A 14,968-nucleotide genomic window follows, 5' to 3' on the forward strand; every position below is an offset into this window, starting at 1 on the left:
AAGGACTTTTGTACTGACTGTTTTTGTAATTTTTTTTAAATATATGGATTGTTTATGTAAAAAAACATACAATGACCTTTTCTGTAAATTAAGAAGACAAATTTTATAATTTATTTTGTATACAGTGCCAAAACTACTAATAAACAAAAATCTTAAATGTATGAATTGTTTTTGTAAAAAAAAATAAATTCACAAGGGCTTTTTCTGTAAATTACAAAATTACAGAGACTAAATATGTTAAAATTTTATAACAATTGTGGCAAAACTAAAACTCTTAAAATGGTAAAATATAAAAATGTATCATATCGCGATTATATTATATCTAGCTCAAAAGCACCAACACTCGGTTGAACACTTGAACTCACCTCACCATGAAAGCTATTGATATACTCTGTGCTTCCCAAGCTGCAACCTCCATCGTCGACTACATGGATTCCAACAACATTCATCAACAACCATCCTCTTCCTCCTCCGGAACCTCCGCCGGCGGCAGAGCAATCGACCGCCACAACCCCATCATCCAAGACCAAAAAAGACTCTCTTCTTCCACCCAACCCACCACTACTCCAAACAAGAACAAGAAGAATTCCAAAAACAGCGATCAAAAAAGAAAATCCATTGCGTTTGCTGATGAAAATAACGACCAACAATTGATTATGAATAAAAATAGTTATGTGAAGAACCCTAGTAGCAGCAGCACCACCGTCGTAAGGAAGCAAGGAGGAGGAGCTCTGCTTGGATGGGGATGTACAAGGCCAGGTGATTTTATCAGCCCTGCAACTTCTTCAAGGTTCTTGTTGGCTGACAAAGCCTTGTCCGATCAGTTTGATCCACTTTTGAAGCAAGTTTCGCCGACGCCAGCCCCGCCGCCGGAAAAACCAGACAAGTTCGAGAATGACGATTCTGTTAAGAAGAAAGATGATATCCGTTTATCTTCTTCCCCTCCCAAGACAACGCCACGTTCTTCCTCTTCTTTGTCCTCACGCTCTTCCGATCAACAGGTTTTTTTCTCGTAATTTAATTATTATTTATTTTGATTTATGATATTAATTATCCAGAAACATTATTATCACTTTTCATGTTAAGATCTCAACGCTAACCCTTCATATTTATACTACATCCATAAAAATAGAAATATTAGGACATTTTACACTTTGCAAAACAATATTTTTTTTTGTTGAATTTAAAGAACGCTCTTTGAAAAAACAGTTACTTGAGATGAATAAATTTACTAGTGAGTTATGATCCATGATTTTCGTTATTTTGTAAAAATAAAATTATAGAAAAGCTTCTTTTTAAAATTAGATTTATTCTTATTAATTTTATAATTTAAAAAACACTTTTTTTCTTTTCCTTTTTTTGTATTTAAACTAAAAAAATAAGATCATAAATAAAGAAAACTTCCTGTGTCTTAAGCTATAATCTCCAAGTTACATGTCTTAAAAACCGATTTAAGCCTTTACAACACCTAATAATAGTATATATAGTACAAGTTAATTATATATAGATTAATACCAAAGTAAATTTATAAAATATCAAAATATTTAAAATAAAAAAATTAACCAAACCATGACCATGAATCAATTACGAACATAGATATATAAAAGCTGCAATTTTTAGATATTTTCAAAATGAAAAAAATATTCCATTTTGTACCAAAAAAATTGTTTTTAATTTTGATGGGACTTGAGATACCTGGAAAAATAGTAATAAATAATTTGGTTAATTACAGGTTGTTGTGTTAAGGGTGTCACTGCACTGCAAAGGTTGTGAGAAAAAGATGAGGAAGCATATCTCTAAAATGGAAGGTACGCAAAATTTTATCAAAACGCATATAACTAATCCTTTATATATTTTGTGTTATCATTGTTTAATTCGATTATTTTAAATTACAGCCATTTATAAGTTATGTTATAAGTTATGTTGTTTTGTATAAGCTTTTTTGAAGCTTTTAATTTTTTAACTTTAAGAAAGAAAAAAAAACTCCATGAAAAAAAAAAGTTGTTTGGATGTACGAGTTTAAAAGTTTTATTTTAAAACAAAAATTTTTAATCGAAAATAGTTTTAGAAGGTAGCTTTTATTATTATAATTTTACAAATTTTAAAAATTTATAACTATACAAATAAAGACTAAATAAAGACTACAGGTTATAGTTATCCCCAATGTTTTAAAAACCGGTTTGAACCGGCCGGTCAAACCGGTTTGACCAGGAATCGGAGAAGGGAACGGTTCAACTATCAGCGGTTTTATATCGATTTCTGAACCGGATTGAACCAGCCGGTTTTTAGAAAAACCCAGTTAAACCGGTCAAAATAAACCGGTTGAACCAAATAAAACAAATGAAAAAAACCATTTACATAATGAATTTTGGTGATTTTTTTTCAAATCTATTTAGTTTCTCTAAATAAAAAACATATGATAAATGTTATAAAGTTTTTTTATGTGTTTGTATTAATCTAAAACTATATTTTGTTTCGGTGTTATACTTTATTTTCTTTTTGACGTATATAGATTGATGTAAAGTACTAAAACTTATGTTTATGTGTTATTTTAATGTATTTGGATTCATCTACAACTTATTTTTATGTGTATTTTTAATGTTTGAACTTATAAACATCAAATTCATGATTTATATATGTATGTATGTGTAGGAAAATAAGAAAAAACATGAAAAATATTGAAACCGGTTGACCCGGCGGTCGAACCGATTGAATCGAAAACCGGTCATCATATCGGTTCAACTAAAAAACCGGTTTTTAAAACATTGGTTATCCCTATTATAAAACTCAAACATTCCTTATATTGTCTTTAAATCAATTTGTTTCAGGAGTAAAAGACTTTAGTATAGACTTTATGGCGAAAAAGGTCACGGTGATCGGTGATATAACACCGTTAGCGGTTCTCACAAGTGTGTCAAAAGTCAAGAATGCAAAATTATTAACTCCGACAACAATTTCCTCACCGGCCGTCCCTGCGATAGACTCAGATTTCTCTGAAATCAAGAAACAATTAGGAATTGTCTTATAATAAATTATAACGTAATGGTGTAGGGTGGTTTTAATCTTTGGATTATTTTGGTTAATTTTGTACACAACATTTGGGTATTTTTGTGATTACTAATATGATAAACTGAAATGGGGTTTTCGTAAGCCCAATGCATGATAGTAACACTACATTGAATTTGTTCTTCCCAAAAAAATTGTTTTTACAATGACCATTGTGGGAATAGGATAAGCGTGATTCCTATATTCATACTTTTTAAAGAATGTTTTTAAGATATTTGTAAAAAATTGAAACATTTTTTATATATATAAATTGCTTATGTAGCTTATGATTCTATTAGATGTTATTTTCTTATTCTTTTAGACAAGTTAATGTAAAGATTTTTTTTGTAGCTAAATTCTTCTAACTTAGGCTAAGGGTATGCTCATCATGAAAATTATCCGTGGCCAAGTGGCATGAGCACCACTAGGGGTGACAATTGATGACACGACACGACATAAATACATAACACGAAACGAATTTGGGACAAAATTGAAATTCGAATTCGTGTTCGTGTCAAGTATAAAAAACACGATGTCGTGTCGTGTCGCGTTCGTGTTCAAAATTCGACACGAAATTGACACGATTTAGCATTTGTATGTCGTGTTTTTCGTGTTTGTCGTGTTATATATATTACGTATTAATTAAATAAACTACTTTTTATTTTATTTTATTTTATCTTTGTCGTGTCGTGTCGTGTTTGTCGTTTTTTAATCGGTTCGTTTTCGTGTTAGTTAAGAAAAACACGACATCGTGTCGTGTCGTGTTTGTGTTACTTAAAACTTTGTCGTGTCGTGTCGTGTCAGACAAAAACACGACACGATGGCCTGATTTGCCACCCCTATGCACCACGGCCGTAAATACTATCCTTATCACCACGATCATGGTTCTTCGTGGTGTTTACCATGGAATATCATGAACGAATGGCATTGAAAATAGTAGATTTCCAAGGGTTAAACGGTTAGAAACATTGAACATATGTTTCACACACACACACACACACACAAACACATATATATATATATATATATATATATATATAGGGCTAGGTTATAATGTGGATTAACAACTATTGTGCGGACGTGTGCACAATGCTATTCTATGAAATTACTAAGAGAATAAGTTGATTGGTAATGTGAATACGTTCAACCTTACACAACTTTATTCATTTTTGTTCTCACACATCGTTTTTTACTCATTTTCATTCTTACAAAATACGACTCGCTAAACATTCTGACAGAATGAGAATAATAATAAAAAAAATTTATAATAACCTTATAGACGATTTAATTAGTGAGAATACATGATGATGACGATAGTTATATAAGATGGAACGTATTCATATTACCAAACAACATTATTTCTTTATCATTATTACAAAATAGCATTGTCCACACGTCCGCACAATATATGTCAATCCACATTTGAACCTAGCTCTCTCTCTCTCTCTCTCTCTCTCTCTCTCTCTATATATATATATATATATATATATATATATATATATATATATATATATATATATATATATATATATATGGAAAAGTGAATATATATTATAGCCCTACCTAAGCTTACGTAGTAAACCTCATGAAAATACGTTGTTTTACTATATAAAGATTGTGATTAGGGGATTCACGATTAACACTTGAAGATGTAGATTCAAGATCGACGCAATAGTTTTGATAAGGGAACAAGAATATTGATTATCTTTGACCTTCATGACAGTGGAAAACAGTAATGTTCGCTGGTAAGAAGTAATAAACGATAATGGAGGAAATAAAACATGGATTGTAAAACGATAATGGAAGAAAGAAATGTTATCGTGGATGCTATATTACTAAGTGAAAACCAAACGATGTACTTTTACTAAGTTAAAACTACTTATTTTAGAGGTTTAGTACCTAAGCTTAGGTGAGGCTATAATGTATATTCTCTATCCCTATATATATATATATATATATATATATATATATATATATATATATATATATATATATATATATATATATATATATATACATATAACAGTTTCAATATAATTTATTTCACATTATTTTTTTTCTTTCTCTACTACAAAAACTATAATATCAATCGCATACAATTTCTTATTCCCCACTATGGAACAAATTCCTTAACCATCAAATTTCCAAACCTAACAACCTTGTGAGGAAAAAGAAGATGTTGTTTTAGCTCATTTTTGGATATCGGTGTCCGAAGACCCCTTCAAACGAAGAGAAACCTTAGGCCAAACTATTCTAAACCACTTCCACAATGAAATCGGGAAATGTGTTTTATCAGAATCTCAATGGGTTTTCGTCAAAATAGCACGATATAATGTTAAAAATAATTGAATTCAATGACATTTACAATGACTTCAAAACACATCCAAATAATGACTTCCAAGCGATGTTGTGTTGAAACAATATCAATAATACCAACGTAATCTTAAACATTTTCCCTATATCAATGTTTGGTATGAGTTATGTAATTTTTCAAAATCATTTCCGTGGTAACATGTAAATGTTGAAGATGAAAACTAAATTTCGTACTAAGGATTTTTTTTTATTTAAATTAATGTAACCTTTTTTTTCCTACCATGTAATTTTCCTTTTTATTTAAATTAATAGAATATTTTAATTTTAACTAAAATCTAGTATTTAAATTTCTTTATTTATTTATTTTTTATTGATCATATATGATGTGGTTAATATACCAAGCAAATGTAGTGTGAGTTTGGTAATGAAATGATAGTGGCACGACAGAACTTTTCTTATAACTCATGGCTTTAGTAAAACATTCGAAAAATATTTATTTTTTAGATATGTTTGGTTGTTTGCACAATGAGTAATTGAAAAGTCAGTTATATGCAAACTATTTTTATTTGGGGAAAAAAAATATTTTTTAATTTTCTTTTGGGAATGGCACCGCACAGATTTAGTTATGAAAAAGAAATTACAGAAATTAATATCTATGGGGTCTTGCACTTTAGAAATAAGTGCAATGAAAAACATATTACAGGGATTTACTAGTGTGTTGGAGATATAAAATGTGAGCGACAATATCATCTCAATCAACCCCCAATGAATCTTAATGTATTCAAAAGTGATGGTCTTCTTTGCTTGTGGTTTTCAAATATGTAATGGGCCTTATCTTCTTGGGCTCTTAATAGTCATTAAATCCTCAAGGAGTCTGGATCTTTGGGACGACAACCAATCATATTATTACTCATTCAAAGTCGAACCAAAACGACCTGATTCAAGAAAGTTTAAAACAGGTCGGTTCATAAAAATGATTTGAATTATAATAATTAATTGGCACGTTTTATTGCTATCTTTGTTAGGACTTAGGAACGTATAAAGAAACTTTAAAATAATTCCGACCTGCCGGATTCGAACCAGCGACCTAAGGATGGCTTTGAGATGTTACCCACTACAGTCCTCCGCTCTACCAACTGAGCTAAGGTCGGTTTGCTTTATTCTGATATCCATTCGTATTTATTGTCAATACAGTTGAGACAAAGCAAGACCAATCAAAAAGTCGATCCAAAAATTTAAGTTGTGTGAAATAGAAAATCGACAACTCTGTTTATAACCAAATGACTCATATCATGGGCGACTGGGCGTGACAAACGTTTTTCTTTAAACGACAAACCACTGAGCGATTGAAATCTGAGAGCTCTTCACGTTGATGGTGGTTTGGTAACAATCATACTCCATTGGCAAGGTTTACGATAGCTTTTCAAAATTTACTTTTTTTTTTTTTTTTTTTTTTGTTATAGACAAAACTTGTATAAAATAAATACATGTAAGTAATGCAAAAGATGAACAGAAAAAAGTTTGATGCTGCTCTGAACTTCAAAGCCTCTTTTGGTATAAAATGTCAATTCTAATCATGATTTTGCTGGAGGGTACAAAAACATCTTATATGGTCATTTCTAGGTGGACGAAAATGGACGATCTTACCCCTGCGCACAGAAAGGTTGATACCAGTATGTAAACCATATGATCAAGTGGACTTCATGCATATCTAACCTCCTTCCACATCCACATCAAGTATCATGATTACATGTAAAATCAAAGATAACAAAAACCACCATTACTTAATTTTATTTCTTCTAGTGGTTCTGTTGCTACTACTACTACTACTATTATTGGTTTACAAATTCTAGTACTAAATCATTGACCAACATCTCAACCATTTTCTCACCTACAACATCAATTTCATTCACCGCTACAAACCAATCCAAATCCTTATCAATACACGTTTCCTCAAAATCCTCCATTGCTTCCTTTTCTTGCTTACCAAGTACCTTCTGCACCTGATCTTCAAAACCAATTTCCGTCAATTTCATCTGAATTCCCCTTTCCGCAACACCCACCCACCAACATGAAACCCTACTCTTGGAAATATCAAACAACGCTTCTCTTATACGATCATAAAACAACCTTCTTTCACATCTTGAAACACTCCATCCTTCACAATACTTCTTTTCAAGATAATCAAATAACCATGTATCTGTTTCTGTTGGATTACCATTATCTTTATCTTGGGAGTTATTAATATTATACCATGTGCTCATGAATGTATACGTGTCATGATCGTAAAAGCCACAACCTTTTAGGAAATCTATGAAATACATGGATTCCCAGTTTTCAGATTCCAAGATGGTTAATGAAGATTCTTGCTCCACCTCTTCATCATTTTGACTATCGTAAGTTGACTCTGACTCCATTTTAAGTAGATGAAGCTGTTTCCTGAGTTCTGAAAAATAATTAGAAAAAAAAATAAAAGGAAATAAGTAGGTTGCTTTTATGGGTAAAAAACAAAGTAACGTTGGTATTAGCAGTAAACAATGTAGTTACCAAGAAGTCGAGTGCTGACTCCCTCAAAGCAATCAGAACCAGATGATACATCTTCTGTAGGAGAAGCTTCCAACACTGAAGAAAGTTGACCACATTGGTCAACCTCCTTAGACCCTTCAGACGATTCCGGCTCAGGTCCAGACAACTGGATGGAAATAGTTCCACCTGATTTTGCACTCCATTGTTCCTATAACAACCAAAAACACTTTAAAAAACGGAAACTGAAAAAATAACTGATTTCATCATCTTTAATATATATTTTAACCAGACCTGTGAAATCAAACTCTCTTCATTAATGGTTATGGCAGGATCACGGTCAGGATCATAGATATTACTATTAGAAATCAGCGACTCTTGTTCGGTTGGTTTTCGGGTAGAATGGCGTTCTGGTAAATAATCATCAAACTCAGTGCTACAAGCATTGCATCTTTTCGTGTATCTTACATTTTTGGATCGTGAATCTTCTCTATGGTTAAAATTATTACCTTTCACTCCCTTATTTTTGTATCTATGAACCGGCTCATTATGTATCATGTTCTTTAATTCACCATGAGCTTCATGATAATCACTCGTCTTATGACTTCGGTTGTTAAAAGATGGAGGGACAGATCTTGATCTTGATCTTGATCTTGATTTTGATGTGCTACTTCTGAGATATTCACCATTGATGATGTCATCATCATGCCTCATTTCAGTATTGGGAACAGAAAGCATTTCTTCCAGTGTGCTGGTGCTACCTTTACCAATCATGTTTGCATCTTTATATCCATGAGTTTTCCATCTTTGAGACATTCTCTTTTTTGCTTCTCTAATCACAGAGGATTCAGACATAGGTGAACGCCTGGGCCTATCAAATTCATCCATGTCATCATACCCTCTGTAACCAGAATGAAATAAGTTTATGTCCCCACATTCAAATCCTTCTTTCATTTGACTAGTGATTTGCTTTGCAATCTCTCTAGCTTCTCTTGACTTGTGTCTAGATGACCTCACTTCACCTAATGGCCCTTTATACATCTCAGGAGAATGAAGAACATAAGTTCTATCATTGTGGATTTTTGCAAGATTTGGTTTGAGGACAACGATCCTTGTTGGCGAAAGGGCAATATCGTCTTTCCTTTCTACAATTCTAGATGATCTTCTATGGCGATAGATTAATGTTTCTTTCTCTTCTTTTTTGGAACCGTGCATGACAGAATTTGATGGCTTCAAGACAGTTATCTGGTTGCAGAGAGAAGCAGGAGGGATACTTTGTTGATCGTGTAGATGCTTAACAAATAAGGAATCTGGTTTTTGCAGAAAAGTCAACATCAAGTCCGAGTTTGAGTCAACCCTTTCAAGTTTACTTTTGAATGCAATCGATTCCCTGAGCACTTCATCGCATCTTTCCTGGATGTATCCGAATTCCTGTTTTGTGGACCTTCTTTTTGAATTCAGTGGTGATGGATAATGATGATTTCCTGCATGTGATGCTTCTGGATCTTCATAAACATCTTTGAATTGTTGTTGTTCGATTGTGGTCTTCTTATTGAACTGGTGACTTAATGGCTTCTCATTCCTTTTGTTGTCTGATAACTTTCTTTGTTGCTTGTGAATAGACTGAGGAGATGGTAGTCCATCTAGACCCATTAACTTGGCTATGAGACTTGGTGATCGCTTTTTGGCTGAAGTTTCATTTAACATTTCTTTAGCTAATAATGTCTTCATGGGTGTCCCATAACTTTGTTTAGAAGAGGTTTGCCCTATTTCAAACGTGAACTACAATCACCAAATTGATTAAGTCACACTTGTATGACATGACATGCATAAGTTGCTTAAAATCTTGCAAAATTAATTCTTGAATATGTTGAGAGATAAAGTTATAAAGATTGTTAACATACCAAATTATGGTCGATGATGTCACCACTTTGGGACCTAGGTTGAACAGTTTTCCGTTTGAGATTGTCTCCGTTCCCTGGAAAAATGTTCTTGATGTTTGTTCAAATGCACAATTCATAAAATGATAATAAGTTAAATAAATCATCACCAAACAACATGGAACCTGTTCAGTAGCAAAAATGGATAGAAGATTTTGAAGATTTAAATCAAATACAAAGTAGGTAACATAAATAAAAGCAAAATAGCTTAGCTTAGAGTAAAAACCCCATGGAATCGACTCTACATACAACCCTAGCTTTCACCGTTTCATTGTGAATTCACATCCAGTGTAGTAAAGGAAAAATAACATCATGTCAGGAATCAAACGCTAATTGTCACTTCAAGCATGCTTATACAAAATGAAAATTGAAAAATTAGAGAGATAAAAATCACGTTGGGGATAGGGTTCCAATTTTGTCCGAACATGGGAAACTTAATTTTTACTACATAAAAACGAAAAGTAATTTCACAAACAATGAATTGAACAAATACAGTAAGCAGAAAAAAAAAACATGTACAGAGATTCAACTCAGTATTATTGACAATTCACGAAAGAAAACAAATATTTTATTCTTGCAATTCTTCGTCGTTTTTATCTTTCTCAGTTTCATCGCCTACTAGAACACACGTCCAATCTATCCATTGGAGTAAACAAATATCACTTCCACTTCAAGCAAATTCTCACAATGCAGCTTATTAATTGAACTACTAAATTTTCTAAACAAACCAGAACTAATAGATACACATGAGAGAGAGAGAGAGAGAGAGAGAGAGAGAGCTTCACCTCCAAAAAGGCAAGGCATCTTCGATTTTTTCCGCTTATCCCTTTCCATTTTCAAACAAATACTTTTTTTCGCTTTTTCAGAAACAAAACTAAGGACACAGCACGACAATTGCGAGAAAACTTCAGTAGATCGAGCTCATCGAAGTCATCAGGAAAGAAACGAGAAGGAAAATTGCACACTGCAAAATTATCAGCTCATTTCATCTTCATAGAACGAGAATCCGAAGAAAACTTCACCTAAACCAGACAAAAACACAAATACTCCATTTAGCTACGTTCGATCAAAAGTACAAAATGCAAATTTAGAGAGAGAAGCTTTTACATTAATGGCGGCTTCGGTTGAACGTTGTCTGAGCAAGCTGCTCTCGAGGGGGAGAGAGGGTGTGTGTGAAAGAGAAAGAGAGACGTGTGTGTGATTTTGAACTTTCAAAAACAGACTATACAGGAAGGGGAAGAAGAGTGAGAGTAGTGAAAAAGGCAAGTGGGCCTTTCAAGTAGTAACATTTTTTTATGCCACGTAGTCTAATAAATAGATTGTTGAATTTCTATGGCAACTTTTGTTTACTTCTAAAAAACAATAGCTAATTTATTTATAAAAAAAAAACGTAATAAACAGAGTTTTAATAGTTCAAATGTTATTTAATTGTACATACAGATAGTTGGATTGACTATTGATGAATATAATATAATTAAGAGAACATAAGCATGATTATTAAGAAATATGTTATTAGAACATGCACTAAAAAGACTATTTATATTTTATTTATTTTATTATATAATAATTATAAACTGTATAGTATAGGTTGAAAGAAAGAATACGTCCAAATCCAAATAAATTAAAGTATCTTAGCGACAACTAGCTAATATAATGCGTTTGAAACATGGATATGTTGGGTCATTAATAGTGTTAATCACTCGGTTGTTAATAAGTCCATCAGACCACATATGGAACTTGGAAGCCATATATCTTTCTCCATCTTTTCTACACCTACCGAAATATTAAGTGCATTAATATGGTTTCGTTAATTAGGAGTGTAATATTTTTATCCAAGAAATAAGTTTATCTTAGGAACTCTAGGTCTACAAATGATATTCACCATATTATCAAATTGCAAACCTTCGACATCTACTCTAACAACTCCATCTCGATCCTTCTCTCCGATCTTGAATCAAGATATTTTGATTATTCTCAAGTAAGAATAAACTAGTAAATCTCTTTATAGAAGTTCTGTTCTCTTCTGTATATCTTTCCAAATTCTAGCAAGCCAAGTTTCTAACTTTCAAAAGTAGAGGTTTAGAGTATTTTTTCCATGTAAATGATTACATGAACCCAAGATCTTCGACCACACCCCCACGATTTTTTAGGGTTCGGAATTCAAACATGCAAACAAGAACCTTATTCACCAACCAAAATACAAAAGTGAGGTTAAACTATAGGAAATTGCCTCAAGAGTGTTTGATTATTTATACTAGAATGCTAAAACACAATTTAAATAAAATAAGCCGGTATGGGGACCCTAATTTTGTAATCCATCCTCCCAAAACAAACTAATAGCAAACATATGTTTTGCTTATCTTGAACGATAATGGTTAACAAAAGTCACATACTTAAATTTGCTTAATACGACTTGACATAATGTGTACGTATGGACGAGGAAGTGTTTCTTAATGAAGCACGATGCACGTCACATGGTACTTTGGTTGTGTCTAGACCTAGAAATTTGTGTTTTTGTGTCGTGTATATGTGTCAGACAAGAGTTTATAAAACGTAAACACGACATGAATTGTAAAACGTGTTTTGGGTATCAAACGCAAACACAACATGTAATTAACTTGTGTGAGACGTGACACAACATGAAAACACACATTTTGAGTTGTCTTACACGAAAATACGGATTTACACAAATTTATACACATATTGCATGATATCATATTTTAAGCTAGGAAAACATGCATTTACTTTGTGTTTATACATGTCGCGTGTCACGTGTTTATACGTGTCCCGTGTGAACAAACTTAATTTGTGTCTTATAAGTGTTTAAACAGTTAAATTCGTGTTTGAAAAGTGTAAGACATGAAACATGAATTTAGAAACCATGTCAACACGAAACATGAATTTATAAAACTCATACATGAAAACTTTTGTCGGGTCGAGTGGTGTCTCACGCGTCAATATGAAACCAATACATGTGATATCCACCAAGACTTATATGTTGCATAGAACATCTTATTCAACCCTTCTAATATAATGTGTTGTTTCTTGTGTACTTAACCACTTACCAATCAATACACTATCATGTTTGACTTTTAAGCGATTTGAAATCCTTTGTCAATCTTTTGATATATATATATATATATATATATATATATATATATATATATATATATATATATATATATATATATATATATATATACTCAATACCCATTTAAATATCCAACACTCGGTATTATCATGTACACATACATGAACTCCTACATATAAATGACATTTGTAGGGGTTTTACAATTCTATGGACATTGTACACAATGTCATTCTTAAAATTATGTTTTTTTTAATTCAAATACCATGGATGCATCTAACTAACGCAACACTTCGATACTTAGGTATAAATCTCGCAAGCTCGTAGTTACCAATAATCATCTAATTATAAGTCATTTACATGGTTTAGTATGTTACATAACATTTCAAAGACAAAGTTGAAACTCATTAAAGCTTGTACATAATAATAATTTATCATCAATAGTATGTGTGGGTATGACTCGGGTATACACATATGTTAATTTGTGAGGAATTTACAAAGTACTTGAACTCTCATTTCGGTGTAGTACTTGCTCCCTAATACATAATTGTACTCCTTCATCGTTTCACTCTTCTTTGAAATTGCACAAAAGATATTTCATATTAGTTGTGTTGTTATGTAACCTATTTTTCTTCTACTTAATGTTCTAGTACATGTATTCAACCTAACCTTCAAGTTAATATTAGTCTTTGCCACTAAACACAATATCGTATTATCGTTGACAAAAAAAACATACAGAATGGAACCTAATCTTGATATCATGAGAAATCATGTCCAAAATCAATATATATATATATATATATATATATATATATATATATATATATGTGTGTGTGTGTGTGTGTTAGGCCACATGTTTATGGGTCATTTAGGCTTTAGTTCATTAGGGTTTGATCTTAGCTAGTAATTATTCTCCCCTTTCTTCTTTGTAACTTTTCATGTTTTCATTGTGAACATTGTAATTTATCTCTTTCAATAATCATATGGCAATATTATCATGGTATCATAGCGGATGTTTGTGTAACGCCTCGAAAAACACAACCAATTTAAACCTTTCAAAACAACTCATTTACTAATAAAAGTGTTTTTACAAAATCAATTTTTCCAAAACATTATTTAAAATCAGAGTCTCCTAAGATCCAATCAGTAGTAAAACCAAGGATGTGTACAGTCACGCCTTCGCCTCGCCATGGTCCTCTAAAGAACCTGAAACCATAAGCTAAAATTGTAAGCACGAAGTTTAGTGAGTTCTCTCAAAGTACCACCACATAAACATAATAACAAACAAACAGCACACATACAGAGCCTTCGGCCTAACTGGACCGCCGCACCGACCTACAAACTATTTGGAACGCTCACAGAGCCTTCAAGATGACTGGAACGCCTCATCGGGCCTACAGACTATCTAGAACGCTCACAGAACCTTTAACGTGACTGGAACAGCTCACCGGGCCTACAGACTATCTGGAACTTTCTCTAGGCCTTTGGCCTGACTGCTACGCCTCTCGGGCCTGCAGTCTATCCGGCACCCCTAGGTCTCTTGGCCTTCAGTCTCGGCTGGTCCACCTCAACCCAATAACCAACACATATCCATACATACCATAACATAACAACATATCGATGTAAACCTTACCGGGTTTGTTGACTTGCAGCACAAAGCAGTACAGTCTCAGTCCAACTATACTACGTCGACACATGCCACAAGTAAACATATAACTAGTCAACAGACAGTCAGGCAGATCTACTGATCACTAAGCATGGCAACATCCTATATACCAGGATACCGATCTAATAGATCTCTATAGCATAATAACATACTATCATGTAATAGTATATACAAACCACTGGGTTGACTTTGGTGCCTTCGACCCATAAGTACAGTGAGGAAGACTCACCTCTCGGTCTAATCAATAGCTGATGAGGTCCCGACTCCGAATCTCAGCTCCAACTGACACCTAACCATCCATGTGATCAATCACAATCAAAATCCCGAAATACCCAAAATACTCTTAGGTCAAACTTGGTCAACTCTGGTCAAAGTCAAAGTCGACAGTCAAGG

At 32.8% G+C, this 14,968-nt stretch overlaps 2 protein-coding genes and 1 non-coding gene across 3 annotated transcripts; 1 reads left to right on the plus strand and 2 right to left on the minus strand.

The window, feature by feature from the left end:
- The first annotated feature begins 321 nt into the window (after positions 1-321).
- On the plus strand, positions 322-3,174 carry LOC145161079 (uncharacterized). Its single transcript, XM_079080516.1, has 3 exons — positions 322-1,001; positions 1,733-1,808; positions 2,829-3,174. The coding sequence occupies exons 1-3, from the start codon at positions 372-374 to the stop codon at positions 3,026-3,028; spliced, it is 906 nt and encodes a 301-aa protein (XP_078936642.1). The 5' UTR covers positions 322-371; the 3' UTR covers positions 3,029-3,174.
- Positions 3,175-6,417: 3,243 nt separating this feature from the next.
- TRNAY-GUA (transfer RNA tyrosine (anticodon GUA)) lies at positions 6,418-6,509 on the minus strand. The gene is given in 2 exon segments: positions 6,418-6,453; positions 6,473-6,509. It is a non-coding gene; the product is annotated as a tRNA-Tyr (tRNA).
- Positions 6,510-7,045: 536 nt separating this feature from the next.
- TRM19 (afadin) lies at positions 7,046-11,068 on the minus strand. The gene is made up of 6 exons (XM_079080517.1): positions 10,929-11,068; positions 10,607-10,843; positions 9,786-9,859; positions 8,176-9,663; positions 7,906-8,092; positions 7,046-7,804 (listed from the first exon to the last, which is right to left on the minus strand). Exons 2-6 carry the CDS (start codon positions 10,653-10,655, stop codon positions 7,191-7,193), a joined length of 2,412 nt encoding a protein of 803 aa, XP_078936643.1. The 5' UTR covers positions 10,656-10,843; positions 10,929-11,068; the 3' UTR covers positions 7,046-7,190.
- Positions 11,069-14,968: the final 3,900 nt, after the last annotated feature.

This window comes from Lactuca virosa, chromosome 2, assembly GCF_052849685.1.
Source record: "Lactuca virosa cultivar CGN04683 chromosome 2, Lactuca_virosa_CGN04683_v6, whole genome shotgun sequence".
NCBI classification, from domain to species: Eukaryota; Viridiplantae; Streptophyta; class Magnoliopsida; order Asterales; family Asteraceae; genus Lactuca; species Lactuca virosa.

What these genes read in the sequence shown, in the direction of transcription:
- LOC145161079 (XM_079080516.1), top strand. Translation starts at nt 372, where the DNA reads ATGAAAGCTATTGATATACTCTGTGCTTCCCAAGCTGCAACCTCCATC. An exon ending in CACGCTCTTCCGATCAACAG is followed by an intron (nt 1,002 to 1,732) that starts GTTTTTTTCTCG and finishes GGTTAATTACAG; the next exon opens with GTTGTTGTGTTAAGGGTGTC. An exon ending in GCATATCTCTAAAATGGAAG is followed by an intron (nt 1,809 to 2,828) that starts GTACGCAAAATT and finishes AATTTGTTTCAG; the next exon opens with GAGTAAAAGACTTTAGTATA.
- TRM19 (XM_079080517.1), bottom strand. Translation starts at nt 10,655, where the DNA reads ATGGAAAGGGATAAGCGGAAAAAATCGAAGATGCCTTGCCTTTTTGGA. An exon ending in ACATCATCGACCATAATTTG is followed by an intron (nt 9,664 to 9,785) that starts GTATGTTAACAA and finishes TGGTGATTGTAG; the next exon opens with TTCACGTTTGAAATAGGGCA. An exon ending in AGTCAGCACTCGACTTCTTG is followed by an intron (nt 7,805 to 7,905) that starts GTAACTACATTG and finishes ATTATTTTTCAG; the next exon opens with AACTCAGGAAACAGCTTCAT.